General features: G+C 40.2%; 1 protein-coding gene across 11 annotated transcripts in view; it reads right to left on the minus strand.

The window, feature by feature from the left end:
* ADGRL3 (adhesion G protein-coupled receptor L3) overlaps positions 1 to 22,086 on the minus strand; it is an 864,517-nt gene that overhangs the window by 74,103 nt on the left and 768,328 nt on the right. For all 11 annotated transcript variants that reach the window (XM_019534224.1, XM_019534215.1, XM_019534217.1 and 8 more), the window contains one exon: positions 21,969 to 22,060. In XM_019534224.1, the coding sequence (XP_019389769.1) occupies positions 21,969 to 22,060 (92 nt within the window). The remainder of the gene's footprint in view (positions 1 to 21,968; positions 22,061 to 22,086) is intronic.

Raw genomic sequence — 22,086 nt, forward strand, 5'->3', positions numbered from 1 at the left:
AGTGGGAGTTATATCACATTGCCTTTGCAAGGGCTGGATCAGGTGTGAAATAGGGTGTTACTGTTTAGGGCGGGGGTAAAGCTAATAGCTTCATTTGCATGGTAAAGATCATCTTTAAGCTCATGGACCTAGTTTCCTTCTAACACAGTGACATAAATGTGGAGGACTCTGCTGAACTGAAAAGAATTATTCCAGTGTCAAAAGGATGACGGTTTAAGGGGACTTAAAAACATATCCCCTTTGGAAACTCTCATTCTCCTCTTACCTCCCTACACTTTTTTAACCTTTTGTCCTTGAAAGGGGTTATGGGCTTTCTTCCACTATGCAAATGGCCAGGGAACCACTCATCGCAGGACTCAGAGCAATGGGACTTAAGTTCACATCTCTGGAGGGACAGCCAGCTACCTTAACTAACTTGGCCATCATCCGATTTGGGCTCCTGCCCATGCCTACTAGTTGCACCCACCCCAGAGTACAACGGATATGAACTCCTCCGAACACATGGTGTGGAGAGGGACTTGCAGGGTGCAGGTCCACAGAGAACCCAGCTAAGTTTCAAAATAAGCTGTCACTAGGGATGTCAAAACCCTGTCCTGAACATAGACTCTGCTGAGTTTGCGCTCTGCTCAGGAGAGAGTTGAGTTGGAAGGGCAGGGAGGAACTGGTGACAAAGCTGAGCTGTTTGCAGCCAGACAAACCAATTTTCTGTCATGGCACTGGGACAACAACTGAGCCTTTACTTTGGATTCCTTTGTTTTCATCTGGGTCAATCACAAACAGGAGCACATTCTTGACCTATTAGTGATTCTTCTTGTCATTAAATATTAGAAAGGAAATGCAGTATTTATAACTTCCACTGGAGTTCATAAAAGTAGTATTTATCCATGAGACCAGAAGAGGTCCCTGAGCTAACTGCATACTTAGGCAGCTTTATAAATAGCTTTTTTGTATCTAGTAGACTAGAACAGCTCCTTTGAAGCATTTCCAGTCAATCCTGCAAATAAATATTTAGTGCTATGCAAATTGAAAATGCACTCTCAAAATCCTTTTGAAAGACAGCCACTTCATAAAGTTAAATATTTCAACTGCTTTATATATTTTCCCTCCAAAACTCTTATCTTCAATGAAACCACATTAAGATCGTATTTGCAAGCCATTTTTTTATTTACAAATATTGAATTTTTTTTTTTCCCACTGCCACTGTACATTTTGGTTTTTTAACAGTTACTGGAAAATGTTCTCATGCCAAATCTACGGCATTCTTGAGTCCGAGTTAAAAACCTCTGATTACAGAGGTCTGCAGAAAAGAGTGAATCAGTCAATAGAAGGGAAGCAGAACTATGCTGCCTTAGTATCTGAAAGTAATCTTTAGGTTAAAGTCTCACATAGCACAAATTGTACAATATTACATTGTTATGTCGCAGAAAACAGACCTGGAGTAAAGAGAGGGTGGAGAATGCATAAAAATGCTCCATCCCCTATCCTTGGAACAAAAGAACTGAAGAGTGACAGAGAATATGATAATGATACTGGAAAAATGAACACAAAGGACTCTTCACCAGAAGAACAAACTGAAAGTCTATTGCAAAGTTGATATGCTTCCATTGTGCTACTTATGGTTTATTTTTTGGTTGCAGGATAAAAGATTTAAGATAAACAGTGCATAATTTGTATGTGCTTCTTGCTTCCTTTACATTTTGCACTCTTTGTACAGACTTGTATTTCTGCTGCAGGTTTTTTGCACTCTTTTTTCTTAATAATTCAATTTTATGAAATAAAGAAACAGAACATCAAATGTCAGCATGATTGAAAGCTTTCAATTTACAATTTGTGAGAACTGGATATTCCAGTCTTTAGGAAGACTTTTTCCATGGCACTGCACAGGAGTTTAATTGTGCCACCTCCATTAGCTTTGATGGGAGTCATGTGGCTTAATACCCATGCATCATTGAAAATTTACCTCTAAATTGCATTAATGATCCAGAGCCAAAACCATTATTATCAACAAATTCAACGCACTCAAATGCATGGAGGGAGAAAGCACAGTGAAACAGAGAGCTGCTATTGATATAACAAGTCTGTACGACACCAGATTGCTTTTAGCATTTGCCTTGAAATTGTGTGATGTCCAATCAAGAAATGTGAAGCAGACAAAGTGACAATTGTTTGGCAATACATATGCAGCACATTTACTCTGCATCTTAGCTGTATGCCTGGCCATTTTCCTGCACAGTTTGCTCTTCTGCCTCAAATGTGAATGACAGAAGCTTTAATGATTTTTCAATATTGATTTGATAGCTGGTTCATGGGACCACACTGATAAATGGAATTTATCAGCCATTCAGGTCATTCTTACTTGATGAAGGGTCTGTTATCCTCATAGCTAAAGAATGCATAGACATAAAGACAAGAACACCAACATTAGAATATCATGACATAAAGAATATTGTGTGAGAATAACCACAGTTTGTCCCTAGTTCCCCTCACTCCCCCCAAAACAAAACAACATCTGGGTCCAAAAAACACTGACCACACTGGTTCACTTCTTAAGGAAATTATAACAGGGATGGTGGCATGCGTCCTAGAAGGAGCCATTGTTAACTGAGTTCCGTAGCTACTCATCTTTAGTCTTGTTCTGTTGCGTATCATGCTTATAAAATGTCAATTGACTTAGAAATCTATTTAAAAAAAAACATCATTACTGTCTTTGGAGAACATTAATCTAGGAAATCTAATGCTGTCATCCTGGAAAGCTTTGATATATTTAAATGGCAAAACTTCACTGCACCTCAGGCATTCATCCGATATATCAGGATGTAGCATAGAAGCCTTATCTTTTATTATTATGGTTTTGTTGGGTTTTTTTGTTTGTTTTGTTTTTTTAACTATAACTGAAACTCCCAGGTTTCCTGCTTATGAGTCAGACAGCAATGTTATCCTCTTTTAAAGATAACAGCATTAAAATCTTCTAAAGCCCTTTCTGCTGATTGCTGGGAGACAGAAAGTGTTGACCTATTTGCTTCCCTTTTTAAGAGAGGGGAAAAAAATGTCACCAAACAGAATAGAAAACCAAGGTACCCACAAGCACTTAAGAATAATCCAAGACTATCCATTTAAAATACACTTCTTCAGCTGTGGAAACACAAGATTACTTCCAGCTGTTTTTTTTTTTTTCCTAATGCAGACAATGCGACCTGTTAAGACCAATTCTGATGTTAGTTATCCCAGTGTGTATTAGTCTGATTTCTCTGAAACAAGCTAAGAGTGGGACTTAACCCACATTTCTTTCTTTTCCCCTTGTCCCCACCCCAAAGCCTTTTACTTTTGACACCAAGACCTCTAGCAGCAGCTGTCACTAGTACATGAGAGGAACATCAGTTCAATTCGTTCATCTCTGTACCAAGGACAACGGGACAAGCATCAGTACATCTTGTAAGTCATCCCTCAGGCAAAACACCAGTGAGTTGTCAAGTTAACCACTCTCTTACAGAAATCTGCCACAGACCTTGTCTCAGAAAGAAGCAGAAACACAACTGAAATCCAGGGACCTTCCTTTTCCTCCTCACAGTAGCCAAAGCCCTACAGTCTTTTAGGGATAATTTCTGGCTTCTTTAATACACTGCTGAATCCATCAGTGGGGTTGCTTGGGCATAAATAGGGGCAGAAGTTGGCCCTTAGTGTGGGGAGGTAACTGCATTTTGTGTGAGATACCCCTCCACTGAAGACTATGAGGGTATCTGGTTTTGAGACCAAAATCAGCCTCATAATAAGTTGTGTATACCTCTAAGACCTCAATGGCCAACAATAGAGCCGCTCCCAAATGCTGGACAACAGCCCTCCTTGCCAGGCTGCTGGCCACTCCAGCCTCCCTCATCTACTCAGTTTCACTGGCTGCACTGCACTTCACCCCTTCCCAGCATCCACAACCACCTTGTTGTGCATCATCGCCAGTATTGCTGGCCTCACCAGCTTTAGTAAACTCCCCCTTACTTCTCTTCACTTCATCTCCTGTCATTACCCCACTGGCCTCTACACCAGTACAGGTGAGGGGATCCATGCATACAGCTCTGAGAATACCTCCTGTTTTCCTGCCTGAGGTCTCTACTACCTGATAGCACACAGAAAAAGGTGTGAGTTGCACAAACGGCTGTATCACTTCAAGCAGACTGCTGATGCTTCTGGAGCCTCACAGGTAGCTTTCCATCTTGGTTTAAAGCCAATCTGACTTACCAATTCCTAGTGGGAGGATCTCCTGACTAATGACAACACATCCACCTCAGCAACACCACCTATCTGTTCATCAGTTTCCATGGAGGTTGCCCAATGACTTGGGTGGACACTGTATCAGACATTCAAAGAGCTTTCCCAAGCTTTTCATACTTATATTTCCTTGCTCTTCAGACCTTTTTTGGTATTTCATGTAAACCCAGTCATACTCGGGTAACATCATTATTGCAAACCATTCCATGTAGTTATAACAGGGGCAACAAACTCAAATCAGTTGGAGGACCACATTCCCTGAAGGCCAGATGACCCAGGTCAGTGGGCTGAATCTGGCCTACAGACTGTTGTGTTTGAAACCTCTGAGTTATAAGATACGTAAAAGAGGATAAGAATGGATAAATGTTGTTCCATTTTTGCTATCAGAATACCTCTAAGAAAGTGCTTCCTAACAACAGGTTCAAAAACTATTGGTTCTATTCCTAGTAAAGCTATTGACCCACTGTGTGTTTTACAGAGATGGAGATTTTAGTTGTTAGGTAACCATTATAATGTAATTTTTTTCTGCAGGATCAACAAGATTATGAATCAGTGGAACAACTGTAAGTGACTGTGTACAATGAGTAGCAACATAGTTAGTGACTATCACAGTGGATTGTGACATGGGAGAGGTCTAATTCTCTCGATGGCCTGCTGAATCACTGACTTGCCTTGCTAAATCACTTCAACTTTCTTTACCTGTTTTCCTTTTTGATTCTTTGCACTACAAGGCAAGGAACCTCTCTCATGAGGCCTCTGTGCCATTTGTTGCATAACAAGGCCTTTAGATGTATCCCTTTTTAGAGATAAATAACAGAAATAGACAAGGGAATCCAGAGTGATCCACTCTTCTCTTTGGAATTTAAATCTAACAAAGTAGAGAGTAGCAGGATATGCTACTTTAATAAAAATACTGTCAAGCATTCCCTTTTTATGGGACAGTATCTGTTAAAGAGTCTTTTATAATAGCTTACAAAAACAAACTATAAATACTATTTAGTGTCTCTAATTTCTGTGGCCATAACATTTTCTAAGCTTTTCAGTGGGCATGTCTACACATGCATTTACTGTGCAGTAAGCGGTTTTTAGACTGATGTCTACACGTCTAGGCATTACAGCACCGTGCGTATACCAAATTGACAGTAAAGTTACTCCCAAGTCAGTCCACACAAACAAGGTTAATGCACAGTAACACATGCCTTACTGCACAGTAAGTACTCAGGAGTAAATTTGCTACCTGCAAGATGGCGTAAGTCACCATAGTTACTATGCCGTATGGGCGCACACATGTAGACTCATGCCCATACTGCACAGTAATTTTCAGTTATTGCACAGTAACCTAGGTTACTAGGCAGTAACAGTGCATGTGCAGATGCGCCCAGTGAGTTGCAATGGCCTTTCTCCGGAGTTTCTGAATGGCTGTTTTTGTCTTAGCACATGTAAACTGTCAAATCAGCAATGCTGGGTTTGCTTTTTAGCTAGAAGGAAATTTTTTCAAATATATCTAATTTGTTTATGAGACTAAGTCCTATTTTAAATGTGACTTGAAAACCTTCCATGTGGAAACACAAGGCCTAGGGTTCAGTTTTTTTAAACATATTTAAGTGCCTAAATATACAGATACGGGTCTTGGCTCTTTTGAGCCAATTTGAGATCCTCCCATTAGAGTTGGAAATAAAGAAATGACTGACTCCAGGAACTTTCACTAAACTCTTGATGGTTTAATTATAGATAAGTTTACTTAAAAAAATATGACATTTCCTAATGTTTTTCTTTATCGCTAAGGCCAGTGAGAGGTCCAAGGTTCATAATCATATGTATTGACGGTGGTAACTACAAATCATTTGCTTATTTGTTTCTATTAACACCAGCACTTTGCTGAGGAGAGATGGCAGAAATGAGCCCAATGTGAGTAGAACCCATCAGTAGCTTTTACAGGTGATTGACTTTGAATAAAAAGGCCAAAGTGAGGGGAGCTCCTCAAAGATAGGATGCTTTGGAAAATAAACAATAACAGGCTAAAAGTCTAGAAACACTCCTTACATAAAACTAATGTGTTCATAACTGATTAGTGAAGGAGCATCTTCATTTTGAAAAAAAATCAATAATGAGCATGAAAAGACTATTTAAATAATTTGTCTTCACATTTTGTGACAAAGATATGGTACAAATGGCAGGGAGCCAAAATGCCTTCTAATCACATTTCTTAGGTCACTAATGTCTGGATTTTGTCTGAAACATCTGGATTTTCATGAAACAGTTTCCTGAATCTCATTTTTTGGTTCCCATACTATCCCTATCTTCTCTGACAAGATTTTGCTCTTTTACCCTGCTTTCTCCCAGCCCCACAATACTCCCTTGGCATCCTCCATTTTGATTACTAAAATAACTCTCCTTAGCAACTCATGCAAGGACAGAATTCTGTAAAGAGACAGGCAAACCCCCTCCCTACACTCCAACTCCTCCCCCCCACACCTTTGCACGTACAGCTGCAGAGCTGCTTTTAACGCATCAACAAGGCGAGAATCAGCATGTCTAGGAGAGTGTGTAAAATCCCACTGCACCCAAAAGAGAGAAAGACAACAGATTGCCTGCTTCCTGGAAGATGCTTGTGATGTGTGGTAGTAAACTAAGGCTTGTTCTTGGAAGGCAAGGTAGATTTTACCTTATAGACTAACCAAAATAGATTATATTATGTGTGGGTGTGTAATCTCACAAAAGTTTGTGATATATATATATCTCACAAGCTGCATGAGCTATAGCTCACTTCATCACATGCTCTATCTATCTGTCTATCTATCTAGTTAGCTCAACTTTGGTTAGTCTATAATGTGAAAATCTACCCTATCTTCTACTTTGCTTCAGACTAACATGGCTAACTATGGCTCCTTATTCTTGGAAGACACAATAGGCTAACCATCTTCCCTGTATGGCTACATCAGTGAATGGGCTACCTTGCTGAAGACACCTGCTTAAGATGCTTCAGTAGGTAGAAAGCAGAGAGTCTTCTGTGCTGAAAAATTTACTTGAGGTAAAAAGGGTTGGGGAAAAGGAGGTTTAAGACTTTGTGAAAGGGAAGATAGAGTTGTCCAAAACAAGGAGTTAAAGGTGCTTAGATGTAGGTAAAAGCTAAATAAGTATACAGAACCAATCATAGTGAGGCACACCTTGTGCAAGCATTATACCCATAAAGACTGGCTGCATCTACATGAGCCCCTGACTGTGCATTTGGTACTGCACAGTCCCAGTGGTACATGGTTATTTTTAGATGCTGCACTGCCATAGCGATGAGCTACGGTGATGTAGCTCATCACTATGGTGATGTAGCATTGGCATCCTGGTTTGTGTCCACTGATGCTACTTCACCATAGCAATGAGCTACATTGCCTAGCTCATTGCTACGGCAACCTAGCATCTCATGTAGACATGCCCACTGAGTGCTCAGCAGCTGCAAGATGTAACCAAATCTTAATGGTTGCACAAGCTACACTGGTATCAGGGAGAACACAAAAGGTAGGGAAACTATGAATCATATTCATGATGCTGAAAAGAACTGTATTAGATTTGCCTGTATCTAAGTCAAACACAGAGCAAGTGTGCTTAGGAGTCCCAAATACCATCAAGTTACTCTAAGTCGGCATTCTAGTAATAAGCAACACAGGATTTACACATTGACGTTTCACTGGTTTTCAGCAGGAGTAGGGTCTTTACTCTCTTAGGTGGTTTTAAAAATGTCACATGCCAAAGTAGACCAAGTTCTTTTGGCCCTGCAAGTTTCCAGAGACATGGCTTGGGACTACTACATCACCTGTCTGATTATATCTTACTAATTCATATCTGTTATCCCCCTTTTGTTTCAACAGGAGATTACTTGGAAAGTTTTGGCTTTTTTTCTGAGATTTGTTTCTAATTATTGTAATTGAAAAGAGCAATTTTGTTAAGCTCATCTAATTTTCAGTAAGTAATTAACTACCCTCAAAATTGCTTACCATGCACATTTCCTTCCTTCTAACTTTGCAAAGACATGCCATAATTATTTCAAAACACAGTAAAGTGTAACCACATATCTGATTGTTTTTGTGGGATACAGATTCAATAAAGCCTTTGGGCACATCTGTATTTTACAAATAGTGCAAGCTGGGCTTTCAGACAAAATACTAAATCTATGACCTTTTAAAACAATAATCATGATGAATGGTTTCATAGCAAGGCCTTGAGTATTTAATATCTTCCAGGATACTCTCTCAATCAATAATTATTGACTAATTTTTATTTTGGAAGGAAGACACCTGTCAGTGGAAAGATTAGCGCTTACCATTGCCATTCAACACTAATGCAGCCATCAGAAAAATGATAGCTAAACAAGCAAAAAAAATTGATAATACATTATTATTATTATTATTAACCAATCCATTCCACAAAAAAATAAGAAGTGTCAAACAGAAATGAACACAATCTGATGCAGCTATTGATGCAACTATTTGGATGAAAAAGCACACACAAAAAATAAATGCAATCCCAGATGATTTTTCATTTCAGTGACAAAATAAGATATTAGCAATTTTTTCTCTAAGGCTCTTATAAACCCTGCACACTGTAAAAAAATAAATATATGTATACATTTTCTTGATGGAATTTTGTAAGTCTTTAATTTTGTGTATGTGCAGCAGATCAGGGTGTGTCTTCTGATTTTGCTTTAAGCTGTATATTAGAAATATAATCATCTAGAGATGCAGATGAAGGGTCATGTAAAATAGCACTGTACTAGTGAGTGCACCATGGAGCATGGTGTTTTCTGTCACAAGTTTTAATTAGGCATGCTTAGCTGACTGTTAGATTTTGAAGAATCATGTATTAACATGTATGAGAGACTTTAAGGCCATTAAGGACCAGTAGATCATTTAGCTTGGTCTCCTGCATAACAGAGACAATAACAGCATTTCACCCAGTAACTTCTGCATCTAGTCCAATAATCTGTGGTATAATAATATAATACCCAATCTTTAAGTGAAGTAAAATTCTCCAGGGAATGTCTACGCATTCATTAACGTGCCTTTGCTACTGCACATTAAGTATAGTACCTCTAATATGAGGTAGCAGGTAAGGACAGTAGCTGTGCTAATGCACAGTAGCAAAGGCAAAATTTTGTGATGCTTAATGTGCAGTACACTAATTCTACTGCACATTAACGCATTAGCATAACTTTGGCATGATGTGCTAATGTGCAGTAGAACAGTCCACTGTGCATTAAGGCATCTCATATAGATATACCCCAAAGCACTTAGGTGACACACAAATCAAAGTCTCATTTTCAAAAGGAACTAAGTCACTTATCTGGAAGAAAGCTCTGATCCAGCCATAAGTTGAATGGTCATTCCAAGAAGTCTACAGAATTCAGAATTGCCATTGAGACTGCTATACACTGAGAAATTGGCTGGGAGGGACACAGTTTCATTAGAACTTTGGCTGTGTCAACGGGTTGTCCATACTCTTACTCCCTTCTTATAACTTCTTTGAGGAGCCCATTCAAGCAGCCCATCCTCCTAGTCAGTGGAAATACACGAAAAACTAAAAAACAATTTCTTACTCATCTCCATTGGATCACAGCATCATGGGAAAATAGGTCCTCACAAGGTCATCTAATCCAGCTCCCTGCCTAAGGCCACAAACTCCCAGAAGATTGTTTCAGGCTTAACGCTAGGAAAAACTTCACAGTTAGGGCGTCCAGACTGTGGAATAAACTCTCTCCAGAGGTGGTGCAATCACCTACCCTTGCAATCTTCAAGAGGAGACTGGACGGTCACCTCACTGGGGTCACCTGAGCCCAGTTGTCTTTCCTGCCTAGTGCAGGGGGGTGGACTCGATGATCTTGTGAGGTCCCTTCCAGCCCCTAACAATCTATGAATCTATGGAGCATCCCTGACTAAGGTATCACAGATAAGTGTCTGTCCAGCCTGCTCTTGAAAACCTTCAAGGATGGAAATTCCACAATTTCTCTAGGATACCTGTTCCAACTGACTTGACCATCTTTATAGTCAGTAAGTTTGTCCTAATCTCCAACCTAAATTTCTTTTGCTGCAGCTTGAGTCCTGTCCCCTGCAGCCATAGAGAAAAGTCCATCTCTATTCTCTGTATAATAGCCCTTCAGGTACTTGAAGACTGTTATCACACCCCACCTCAGCCTTCTCTTCTCCTTGTTCTCTAAACTATGTTCTTCATAGAATCATAAACTACAGGACTAGAAGGGACCAGGAGAAGTCACCTAACTGATTCTCCCCTACTTCAAGGCAGGATCACCCTTATCTAAGTCACTCCTGACAGATACCTAATATTTAATAATTACAAATTATTGCTAATTCATCATTAGGGGCTTGGAGTGTTGTTAGAATGGAATTTTAATTGCTACTGCTATGAATCAATATTGGCTTCTATTTAAGTACCCATACTTTGGCCACTTCTTGTCCAATAGCATCAGACCTGCTTGTGCAACGTTCAACAGGATTCAGTGGGCACATCCAGACAAGTGCACACATGTAATGTGCAGCGCCTCAAAGCTGTTTGAGATGCCACAATCTACTCGTAGTGTATGTGCATCCATTCACCATGCTGCTAATTTGCAGAACAGTATCAAAAAACCTGCTGCTTAAAGCAGCATGATGCATGCAGCAGCAATGTGCACTGCCAGAAACAGAGCCTGGCTGGCCAGATGCAAGCTCTGGCTGCTGGCCAGGCTCTGTGTAGCCAGATTGGCACTGCTGCTGACCCTGGAGGCATCTAGGACCCCAGGTAAGAAGGCTGCTGGGGCCAGCATGCTGCTGGGGCTAGCACACTGCTTTTTGTGCTGCAGGAAATGCATACACTTGCATGTGTGCACTCATTTTGGACGCACCCAATGTGGGCATATGTAATGCCTCGCATTGTTTCATCACTGTTTCACCAGTATCTAAGGAAGTGAGCTTCTGATTTATTTAGTCTATAAGATGCACCTGTATCCTGCCTTCTGCCTGACTTCAGACTACTATGGCTAACTCTACCTCTCTCCCACATTATTTACTATTCTGCACAATGCTCTGAAAATGGCTCCTGCTAGTGTTGGGCACTGTCTGCTCTCACTGACCCTCAACAGGAGTTAAGGGTGGTGAACATCTTAGAGGAGAGGGCTTTATGGATCAGATGTTCTGAACAGGTGCTGCGCTGAATGCAATCCGAGTGCTAAGTACTAGTACTTTGGCTCTTTGCCATCTTTCCACTACTGTTTGACAGCTGGCACAATGGAACCTTTAAGCAGAAGAGTGTGCACCATTCACTTCGTATGCTCCTAGGCAAATGTACATGTGGAACCAATTAATTAAAATGTTTCTATTCCTTTAAGCCAAGGTCCTTCACCCTCCCATCCATTTAATTGGTGCGATATTCAGTTCTAGACTCTAGCATCGATAACATTTTCAAGGAACATTGTCTTAAGGTAAATAATAAAATTGACTAGAACAATTGGCAAAGACTGAATACAAAAACTGTACTATAGCATTTGTTATTTTTGCATTTCCACTTGAATTTAAAAGCAATTACAATACTGAAAAAATACTGTGGTCAGATGGGGCACTTCACACAATCAAGATATTTTGAAACATAATTCCATTTTTGTGTAACTAACTGTAGTGTTAAAGGAAACGGTGGTTTAAAATGCTTCAAAAATAACTCATTTTAACTGCAAAGAAAGTGCATTTACTTTTTTTATACTTTAATCAGTTTGGCAAATAAAACAGAATTGATACATTTTGCTTTCTGCTTTGCTGGTACAAGCCCAATTGTTCTGTGTTAACAAACTGATTTTATATAAGCAAAGCATTTCTGCAGATTTTTTTCCCCCCAAATTGTGTTTAAACTTTCCTTTCAAATTTTATATTTGTCAGTAAATCTTTTTTGCAACTTAAAAAGCGTTACTTTTCAGAAGGTAAATTACTCCTAAATGCTTCTTCATGAGCTATGGATATCCCATATGAAAATATAAAAATGAGCATTTAATAAATTACATTTATACAACAGATAATGTATAAACTACATTGCTTTCAATGGCAGTTATAGGTGCTCAGGCTATCCCACAGTTGAGGTCACTATATTTTGGTAGTACTATAAACTTTCAAAATAACTTATTTCCTATTACTTTGGGGTCATTCACAGACTTGTGAATTGATTTTAGACAGAAGTTGACTTAACTTTCCACACAGAACAGGACTTGAAAAGGGGTAAGAAAGTTAGAGGGGACACATTTTTAAAAGTGGATCTTCATTATTAGTAACTTTATATTTGGATGCCCAACTTCATGCACCCAAACCTAACTTTCAGAACTGTAGTATCAACAAACCCTGAAGTTAGAGAACCAGGGGATAGACTTCTCAAAAGCACCAATTTGGATAAAAAACAAACAAACAAACAGTGGGATTCTCCATGATAATAAACAATGGTTCTATTCATTTGCCAATTTTTGAGTCAATCGGGTATACATGCAAGTGGAACTTGTGACTCTCACACAATCCTATTATTCCAGCTGCTTAGACTTTACCAATGAGACTTACAATGAAACTACAAGCACTGGCAAGAGTGGAAGGAGGGGGTACCATCAGCTGCCATTTATTTCTCTCAGACTTGCAAGTCCTCCACACTCCATAAAACTCAAGCCTGAGGACCCTGTTACATGTTACACTGTGAGCTGCTCAAATGTTGATGGGTATTAGTGCTAGCTCAGTTGTGGAGCAGTCACATGTTCAGGCCAGTAGGGGCCTGGAGGATGGACAGGTAAGAATCCCTTCCCCTGTCTCCTATTCCAGATTTGACCCCTGCCCCCTTCTTCCCTGGGGCTCCCTCAGTTCCCCTGGGGCTCCCCCTTGCCCCTGCCAGCCCCAATACTTACTTGTAGCTGCCCATGCTGTCTATCCTGGGGGAGCAGACAAGGAAGGTTTAACCCTTCCCTGCTTCCTCCACTAGGACAGACAGCATGGGCAGCTACAAGTAAGAAGGGGAAATGGAGCAGTGGGGGGGCAGTAAGGGGGATCTTGCATGCTGAGGAGAGTGAGGAGCCATTGGGCCTGATCTGGGCCAGAAAGGGGTGAATGGGTGGGCTGTTTACACTAATGTAACATGAGTTGGGTAACATGGATCAGAGATAATCCTGCCCTGGAGTAGCGTAACTTTAAGTCACTTACAGAGTGCTTAAAACTATTTTCAGGTGTTAATGTGTAGACAGCCCAGGGGTTAAGAGCTCCAGGAGCCACCTAACATTAATGTTTAACAAGGCCCTGAGTTTTCCATAGTTGGGTGCCAATCCCAAAATTAGGGAGTGGGGTGTTTTTTTTTTTTTTTTTCAACAACAGGACAGTTTCCTTCTTGAATGATAACCATCATTATCTGAAATGTCTGACAAAGCTAAACGTTGCTCTTCTCATTCATTTGAACACAGACAAATGACCCGCATTGACCATCTCAGTTTGTGCCTTGCTTTATGTAACAGAATGTATTAGCCCACTGTGCTGCTGCATGTGCCTCTTTAGATTGCAAATGCAAGGTGAGAAATATAACTCTTCATTGAGGGCTAAGTAACTCACAAGTGAGAATATAATGATTAAAATTGAGTGAGAAAAACCTGTTGCCCCTCAATTAAATATTGCACAGAGGATTTCCTTTATTTTCCTTCTTTTTGCCTGCAGAATATCAGTATTCCATCTAGTGAGGTCCTGATCACCCTTAATGTCCATGGAAGTCAGAGGAAACTGACAATGGGCACTATGGGTGCCTATACACAAGCAGTAAGGCTGCTTCAATGCACTGTAATTACAGTGTGGCGGAGTAGACTCAATTAATCAAGTCCGCTGGTAGTTACCATACTCCAGCAGACTCCAGTATCTCATGTAGTAGCATCCCTGTGCTTAAAAATGGTGGCAGGGGCACTTCAACCAAAGTTTGTTCAACAAGCTTTAGTTAAACCACTCCCGCCACAATTTTAAACACTGGGATGCTGATACACGGGACACTTTGGGAGCTTTATTTTAAGCATAGGGACATTGATACATGAGACGCTCTGGGTACTTTAATTTGAGCGGCTCTCAAAGCTGCTCTAATTAAAGCATCCCCACCCCCTGAACTTGTGTATAAATGCCCTATGGGAGATCTGATCCATCGACCTCAATTAAGGAACAAACTTAAGCATGGATTTCAATGGGACATAGTCAGCTGTTTTCCTGTATCTGTGCTTCAAAAACATTTTTTTTTTCTTTCTTATATGGTAAAACTGTTTTAACACCTCAGTATTTATGATGTTGCTAATGAAAGATGCTAGGAAGTTTACACTGAGCAAAGAAAGCTATAACAGAAGTAAGATGCCATCTTGGGATTAACTGAGGAACAAAACTATCCCAAAGTATTCTCTCTTTAAAAACTGACCTAAGCACCAAGCTGAAAGTTTGGGTACCAATAACTAAGGCAGTAAAAAATAAATTCCCAGGAGGACTTTTTTTGTGTGTCTAGATTCACTTTGATGGGCATTTTCACTGAACACAACTTTCCAACCCTATTTATTATTCTTTGAGAAGGCCTGAACTAATTGTGTTTGTAAAGAGCATCCAACTGACTTTAAAGTAAACTTTCAGACAAGCTATGGCTAAAATAACAGTGCAACAAAATGTGTGGAAAAAAGAGAAAGGAGAGTTAAAAGAAACTGAAAAATCCCAATCTGCTGCTTTATTTTTCATGGGTTTGTAATTGCAGTTGGCTACGAAGGCATGTATTTCAGCCTTCCAAAGCAAATAAAATAAAACCTCATAGCCACATACTGCACCATGGAAAAATGTCAGTGAATACAATATGGCTATGCAAAATACTAACAAACTTAACCACAGAGAGAGATAGAGAGAGAGAGAATAGGGAAGCATTAAAAGCAGGGGAAATGGACACATACAGTCTTCAAAGAAAAGGTGGCCATTATTAAGAAACCGAAAGGATGACTTACAGCCTCTGGTATTCTGGTATGATGGGACATGCTTCACTCCCTCCCTGCCAGCCACTCAGAAGCACATTAAGATTCCAGCATAACTTTAGGTATGGCAGGTGTCCAGCCCCATGAAGGAAATCTTTCAAACTGATTACAGAACCTGCCTTTTATTAATCAAATAATCCTTGCACCCCTGGAGCCAATTCTCTCATAAGAGGATCAGTTTTGGTTACTGTAATGAACCCCATAATGATGTCATGCATAATTCCTAATGACACTAGACAGCAAACAGAGTAATTCAAATGTCTGTCAGCCTGGGGAAAGCAATCCTATGAGAAAGATGCAAGTACACCCTCAATGCCAACAGTACAATGATCAGAATAAGGACTATTTAAATAATGTTAATTAATGGGTTTGGCTATTATCTGTACAAGGGGTCAGAAACATTTTCTGCAGACTGCAGAAGATACTGGTGTGCTAAGGGTGGACAGAGGGGGAGTCATGAGGGTCCTGATCCTTGCTGTGGCCCCTTCTCCACTGTCCGACCCAAGGCATGCATGCCAAGCAAAATGCCTTTGTGTGCTACACTCTCACTCATGTGCCTACCACCCCTGATTTTTTTTTTTGGGGGGGGGGGCTAAACAATGATACTTTTTTCCAGAAAGAACAAGAGTTTACATAACTGGGAAGATATCTGAAAATAAGAATAAGCTTTGTGAATGCACTGTTTGGCAAGAACAAAGAGAAAAAAAAACCATGCAGACCCCCAATTCAGTAAGCATGTACTTAAATCTAACTGGAAGAGTAGTCAGGTTGTAGGCAGTAGGATTATCCATATGCACAGATGAAATTCTTCACTGGACTGGGCCTAACTGCAAAATGACATTATCGGTGGGTGTATAGGGCAATCTGGACCAAAGTATGTGTTAAAAGATACAGATGCACACCAGCTGCCATTCTCATCCACATTGCAAAATCCAGTGGGCATAGTAATGCAGCTGCAAAAGAGCTATCTACGGCTGGCTCTACATTTGTTTGACATACTTTAGAGCAGCCTCAGAGTGTCTCTAAAGTATTCCATCTGATAACATTTCATTATAAGAAGCCTCCTGCCAGCTGGGGATCTCCAGGGTGTGTTGTTGCTTTAGCTGTGCCCCTCTATTCTCCACTGAAAGAGAGAGAGTTTAAGAGACAAATACTCTGCCTTTTCACCAGATGAATCCATCTGAATCCCAGGCTTGGAATAAACTTGCAGTGAGTTTGTAAGGATCCCAGACAGTACAGTCATCTGTTGGACTATACAATCCCCTTTTATTTTCACATTGGTCATTGAGAGCCCATATATTCACTCTAGTGCACAAGGCTGATGCACTGCTCACTTTCCACTTAAACCCTCAAGATAGGCTTTATGTGACATGAATGACCAACTCGTGTACTTAGGCAGGGTTTGATTTGACCTTGAAATAATCTCAACCATCACCAACTAAGAACCTACTTCTCAACTACAATAATTTCATTGGCATAAAGCCTAGGACCCAGCCTCCCACCCTCCAAACTAATTTACTGATCAGAAGGTAGGAAGCACTCTATACAGGGTGACTGCTGCAGCAGGGAGAGATTGTCAGCAACATCCACTCACAGGTAGAATTTTGGGAGGGACACAAAGAAATGCTAGAATCATTACAGCTTTTCCAAAGCAGGCATCTTATGTATTTGTTTTAATTTCATAATCTTTGCTTCATTTAAAAAAAAAATAAAACCTCAGAAGAAATCCTAATTTTCACTGAGCTTGAACCCTAAGTATTTGGAACCATGAAAAGGTTAGTGTTAAAAGTAAATAAAGAGGGTGGGGTTAAAACAAGGTTTATTGAACAACCCCCTAAGCTCCAACCCTGTTTATTAACTAAAAATATTTAACGCTTACCTCATGGTGGTGCCCAGACATTCTAATTAGCTCAGCACTGCACTGTGGTACAAATATGAGGGTTAAGCCTTTTCCCAATTCAAATCAGCTGGAGTTTGACTGTGAACTTTGATCAGGGTTTTATGCATACATACACACACTGTCTTAGTCAAAGAACTTGCTGCTTTTGCATGAGGTATCGTTTCCCCCAACATAGTGGGAACTTTCTCTTTGGAATTACAACACAGATGAAGTCTAACCTTGATTATTGAGTGGCTCCTACCTCTCTGTAATAAACTATACTAGACACCATCCTGACACTTAACAGAGGATGGACCCAGCTCTGAGGAGCTCCCCATCTAAGGATAAGGAAATAGAGAGAGTTAAAGGAAAAGTTTGCACGTGTCTATCACCATAACATAAAAAGACAAAGATATAGCTGTCTGAAAGCAGCCTGGTGAATTGTTAACAGCAACAAAGGTGAGAATAAGACCACTTTTTAATCCATCCAGGCCTCTAAACACAGCACTTCCTTATTTTTTTTCAGGATAACAGCTGGATGTCAAGTGTTCCACTGATGGAATGTCAGATTCTTCCATCCTCACTCAGTAATCAAGAGAGTATTCCTGAAGAACTGAGGAAATTTATTTTTACAACTGTGCAGAGTGCCTACAAACCCTTTAGCCATACAGCATCTGGCTCAGATACTGTCCTTTGAATGACTCCTCTGTTGCTACAGTAATTAAAGATATCCCAGGTGAACTCCCAATCCCTTATCAGGTTCATTAATTTAAGTGGAGTAATTTAGCTCTACATTTTCTATACCTTATATTTCTAACCTTTATAGTGACATAGGCAAGCAGCAGATTGCAGAGGCGCTTATTAGCATCATATTAAAATATTTTATGGGCATTATTTATATAGTGCCACAGGGAACTGAATATTTTGCCACTGCTGAATTGTTTGCAAGAATTTCTTCATGGCGTAATGGAAAAAGGTGATAGGAAATGAAGTGGGAAAACAAATTCCCAATGGGGTCCCCTACTGCTGTGAAAATATGGTCCACTGAAATCAAAGCAAGTCTTTGGAACTTAAAGCCCTTCTTCCCTATAAATTCACAGATTTAAAGACAGAAAGGACCATTGTGGTCACCTCAGATGGCACTCTATTCTTTCCTGGATGCCCAGACAACCAAATTTGGCCATCTACACGATCGCCTAAAATCCCCAAGATGCCCCTGAAGGACAGGTAGTCATTTTATTACTGCATGCATGGAAGGTACATCAAAGGCTACATATGCACCTAGGGTCCTGGGTTCTGGGCAATAACTATGGGCACACCCAGACTGGACATGCGCACTGGTGTGGGAGAGACAGTCCATCTGTTCCCAGATAGCTCAGTCTCTTTGACTTCCCAGAACACCACTCTAACCATCACTACACCATTATCCAGTCCCCTGTCTGGTGTTCCTTCTGAAGCCGGTCCCCTGGACAACCATGAGAAGAAAGTATATGGTAGACACTTGGGGTGAGGAAGAAAATAGGCAAAGGCATAGCAAGTCAGAGGGTGTTATCTGGTTCAGTGAGGCAGCTGTTCACCTGAAAGGGAGGGGGCCTTAGGTTCTAGCCTGGGTCCTTGCCCCAGTGAAGTGGTAGGTTCACTACAATTTTGGTAGCATCCTCTACAAACTAAAGGATGCCCTCTATTCCTACATAGTCACATATAGTTGTTCATGTGCATAGGGCTACCTGCATGGGGACAGAATGCCAACTTGTGCATAATGATTTTCTCTGGGACTTATACAACCAAAAATGCCATATAGGTGATCAAATCTGGATGCCTAGACGACCAGAAAGGAGCAGAATGCCACCCTTCCTAAATTATACAGGCCACAGCATTTCCTGCTGGGATTGTTGTGCCAAGCCCATTTTCTGTTACTGAGCAAAAATATGTTTCTTAGAAAAAAACCCCCAGAGGTTGATTTAAAGATAACAAGGGATGGTGTATGACATTCTTCCAACTGTAAATGACCACATTATTAAACATCTACACCTATTTCTAGCCTGAATTTATCAATAAAGGTCCCTCTACTCAGAAATCTTTCCCTGTAGGTATTTATAAATCATGATCAAGGCCCCTCCTAATCTTCTATCTGATACACTAAATAACTTGATTTTAAGTCTTTCCCACTTTTCTGTACAAAAAAAAAGTATTTGCAATGAAGCAACAGGCTTGGAAAGGCATCAACAAAATGTTTAGAAACATTTTCATTGCTTGCATTTTAAGGCATTTTAATTAAGTCAAATCAGGAACAGACACTCATCTGCCAAAGAGCCGATAAAATATTTTACAGTGACACTCTAATTGACATAACCTGTTGTATAAATGCCTGGCATTTTAACAAAGGTATTAGAAATTAGTAAGAGCAAAGATTACTCAGTATGTAATTATTATCTTTGCTCTAATTATGGTATTTTTTTTTTTATTAATCACAGTGCAGAACTTTTTGGACAGGTTTTGTATGGGTGACCTTGAAAACATCCTTCTCAGTCAGGGACCTTCTGTGACTGATTTAGTTTTACAGTAAAATCGTTAGCCCCAAGTAGTATTAAGCTTATTATCCATTTAAGGCCTGATCTAGAGTGGAATTAAATGAATAGAAGATTCCCACTAACTTGGGCTTCGAATCATGCAAGTCGCTAAAATAGACTAGTTGCTCTTAATATAGCTCAGGAATTGAAATCCTGTTGGCAGCAGAATTGGAGTCATGCATACAGCCCATACAGGTGTGTATAACCCACATTTTGCCATGCGTATGCCACTACTAATACCCAGGGTAGCTGGATTAAAGCCAGCTTAAATACTCGTGCATATGACGATAGTTCAGTGTGGACACATCCTAACAGATGTGGAATGAACTATTCCATTCCACTGGATGACTTTGGCAGTGTCATGCCTAGAAGGATCACTTTGTATAGCCCCAAAGGAAGTACCCTCTAAAATAAACCTTTATCTGATTCCAAATACCCAGAGGAGCAGTTTAAGAGACATGGTAAATGCAGGGGAAAGCTTGGATCAAAGATAAAATGACAATTATTAGTGTTTTCTAAGAAATATCTACTGTATTAGAAGAAAACAGAACACACACAGCAAAGCCAAACTCAAAGGTCAGCACTAAAAGGGGATTTCCTAGTGATCTGAGGCATCATGGTAAAAACAACTGAGGAAGACAAGCTACAAAAAAAAGCATGAAGATGACAAGGCACAAAGCCCAACTAATTATTCCCTTGTGGAAGGGAGTTAGTGCAAGAATAGAAAAGTCTGGGTGTGAGGGCTGGTTAACTGCACAGAACCACTCAGTCTGTGGCTAATACTGGACTCAGCCCCATTCCAGTGACCTCATGACACACTTATTTCTTCACATGCTCCCTCTGACCTTCCTTGTCTCACTAACGGACTATTCTCTAACTCTGCTGGCATGGCTTGCAGCAGAAGACTACATCCTCCCTTCCTTTCAAAAGCCATGGATAAAAAGTTAATGTTTTCCCAAGGAACTGCGCCACCTAGCTTGGCTGCCAAAATGCATGACCTGCAAAATCTCAGTGGTTGCCCTTGGGGACCATTGGAGGGAATGGTGAAGGGCATGCTGCATAGCATCCACTCCCTTTCTGCATTTTCTGAAAGACTCCTGTGCTTTCTTACCCTATTCTCATCCCTGTATAAACAATGCGTCTCTAGTAAAGAAAAGATGTGCTTGGTGTGACATGCTTTACACATAGCCTTGATATTACAAACCCTGCCCAGCTTGAGAGTTTTTCTATGAGGACTGACCAATTTAAATTAAAGCAACATCTGTGCAAGCAGTTACAGCAGCAACAATAATAACCTCTTGGAGAGATGTCTTGTAATTGTGCTATTCAGTCATTACATAATGAGCTTTCTTCCTCTGTTCTCCCTCCCCCACCTGTCAAAGAGGTGATGCTAGCATCCACTTCTAGTGGAAGAAGATATTGTTCTGCTTTCCTAGGTATGCAGTAAAGTGCTGACGCCAATGCTTTCCACCTTCTAAAGTTCATTACATGGTTTTATTAATTAATAGACTCAACATCCTATCACACGCTGCACTTGAAATCCCCCTAGCATTTGTGAAGCAGGCAATTAAAGCCATAGGTACTAGCACAAACAGACACTGATGGACACTAATATTCTATTAATTTAATGGTTTAGTCAATAGCTATGTGATGTCCGGCCTCAAATGCTTACCAGGCCAAAGGGCAAAATATAAACTGAATAGAGAACACAGCATTCTGATCTGAGTCACCCTCAATTCAGATTAACTCCACTCAAGCCAATCAGACTGCTTTAGGTATACCCTGAGGGAAGAATTTGGGTCACTGTATCTACAATGGGTAGAAACAAGTAAGCATAGAGAAATAGTAATAATCTACAGTTGTTCTGCAGAGAACTGAAATAATTGCCACATGACAATTAGGTGCAGCTGAACCTTTGTTTAAGGAATCTGGATATTATTAGACTTCTGCTTCATTTACACAAAACTGAATAGAAAACACTACCCCTGAACTTTAACATAATCTAATGGAAGGAGGGCCATTTGGAAACAGGCAGGCCCTCGTCATTTGCTTGTTCACGCTACAATAAACCATTTAAATAGTCAAAACCTGGGTTACTCTTGATTAAGCCAATGCAATGCCCCTTGTCATTGTTGTCAGAGGGGTTTGTTATAACAGATACTGTTCTAAGAGTAGCCAAGGTGAAAACAACAAAAGAAAGAAAGAGAGAGAGAGGAAAAAAATCACTTACTTGATATTGTCAAGACAGCCGGATTCAGGTTTCAGTATGGCAGTATGATGAAACATTTTATAGAGAGCAATCCCAAGGAAGATTACATTAAGCTGCAAGTAAAAAAAAACAGGAGGGT

Source organism: Crocodylus porosus, unplaced genomic scaffold (genome assembly GCF_001723895.1).
Source record: "Crocodylus porosus isolate Cpor-Errol unplaced genomic scaffold, CroPor_comp1, whole genome shotgun sequence".
Lineage (NCBI taxonomy): Eukaryota > Metazoa > Chordata > Crocodylia > Crocodylidae > Crocodylus > Crocodylus porosus.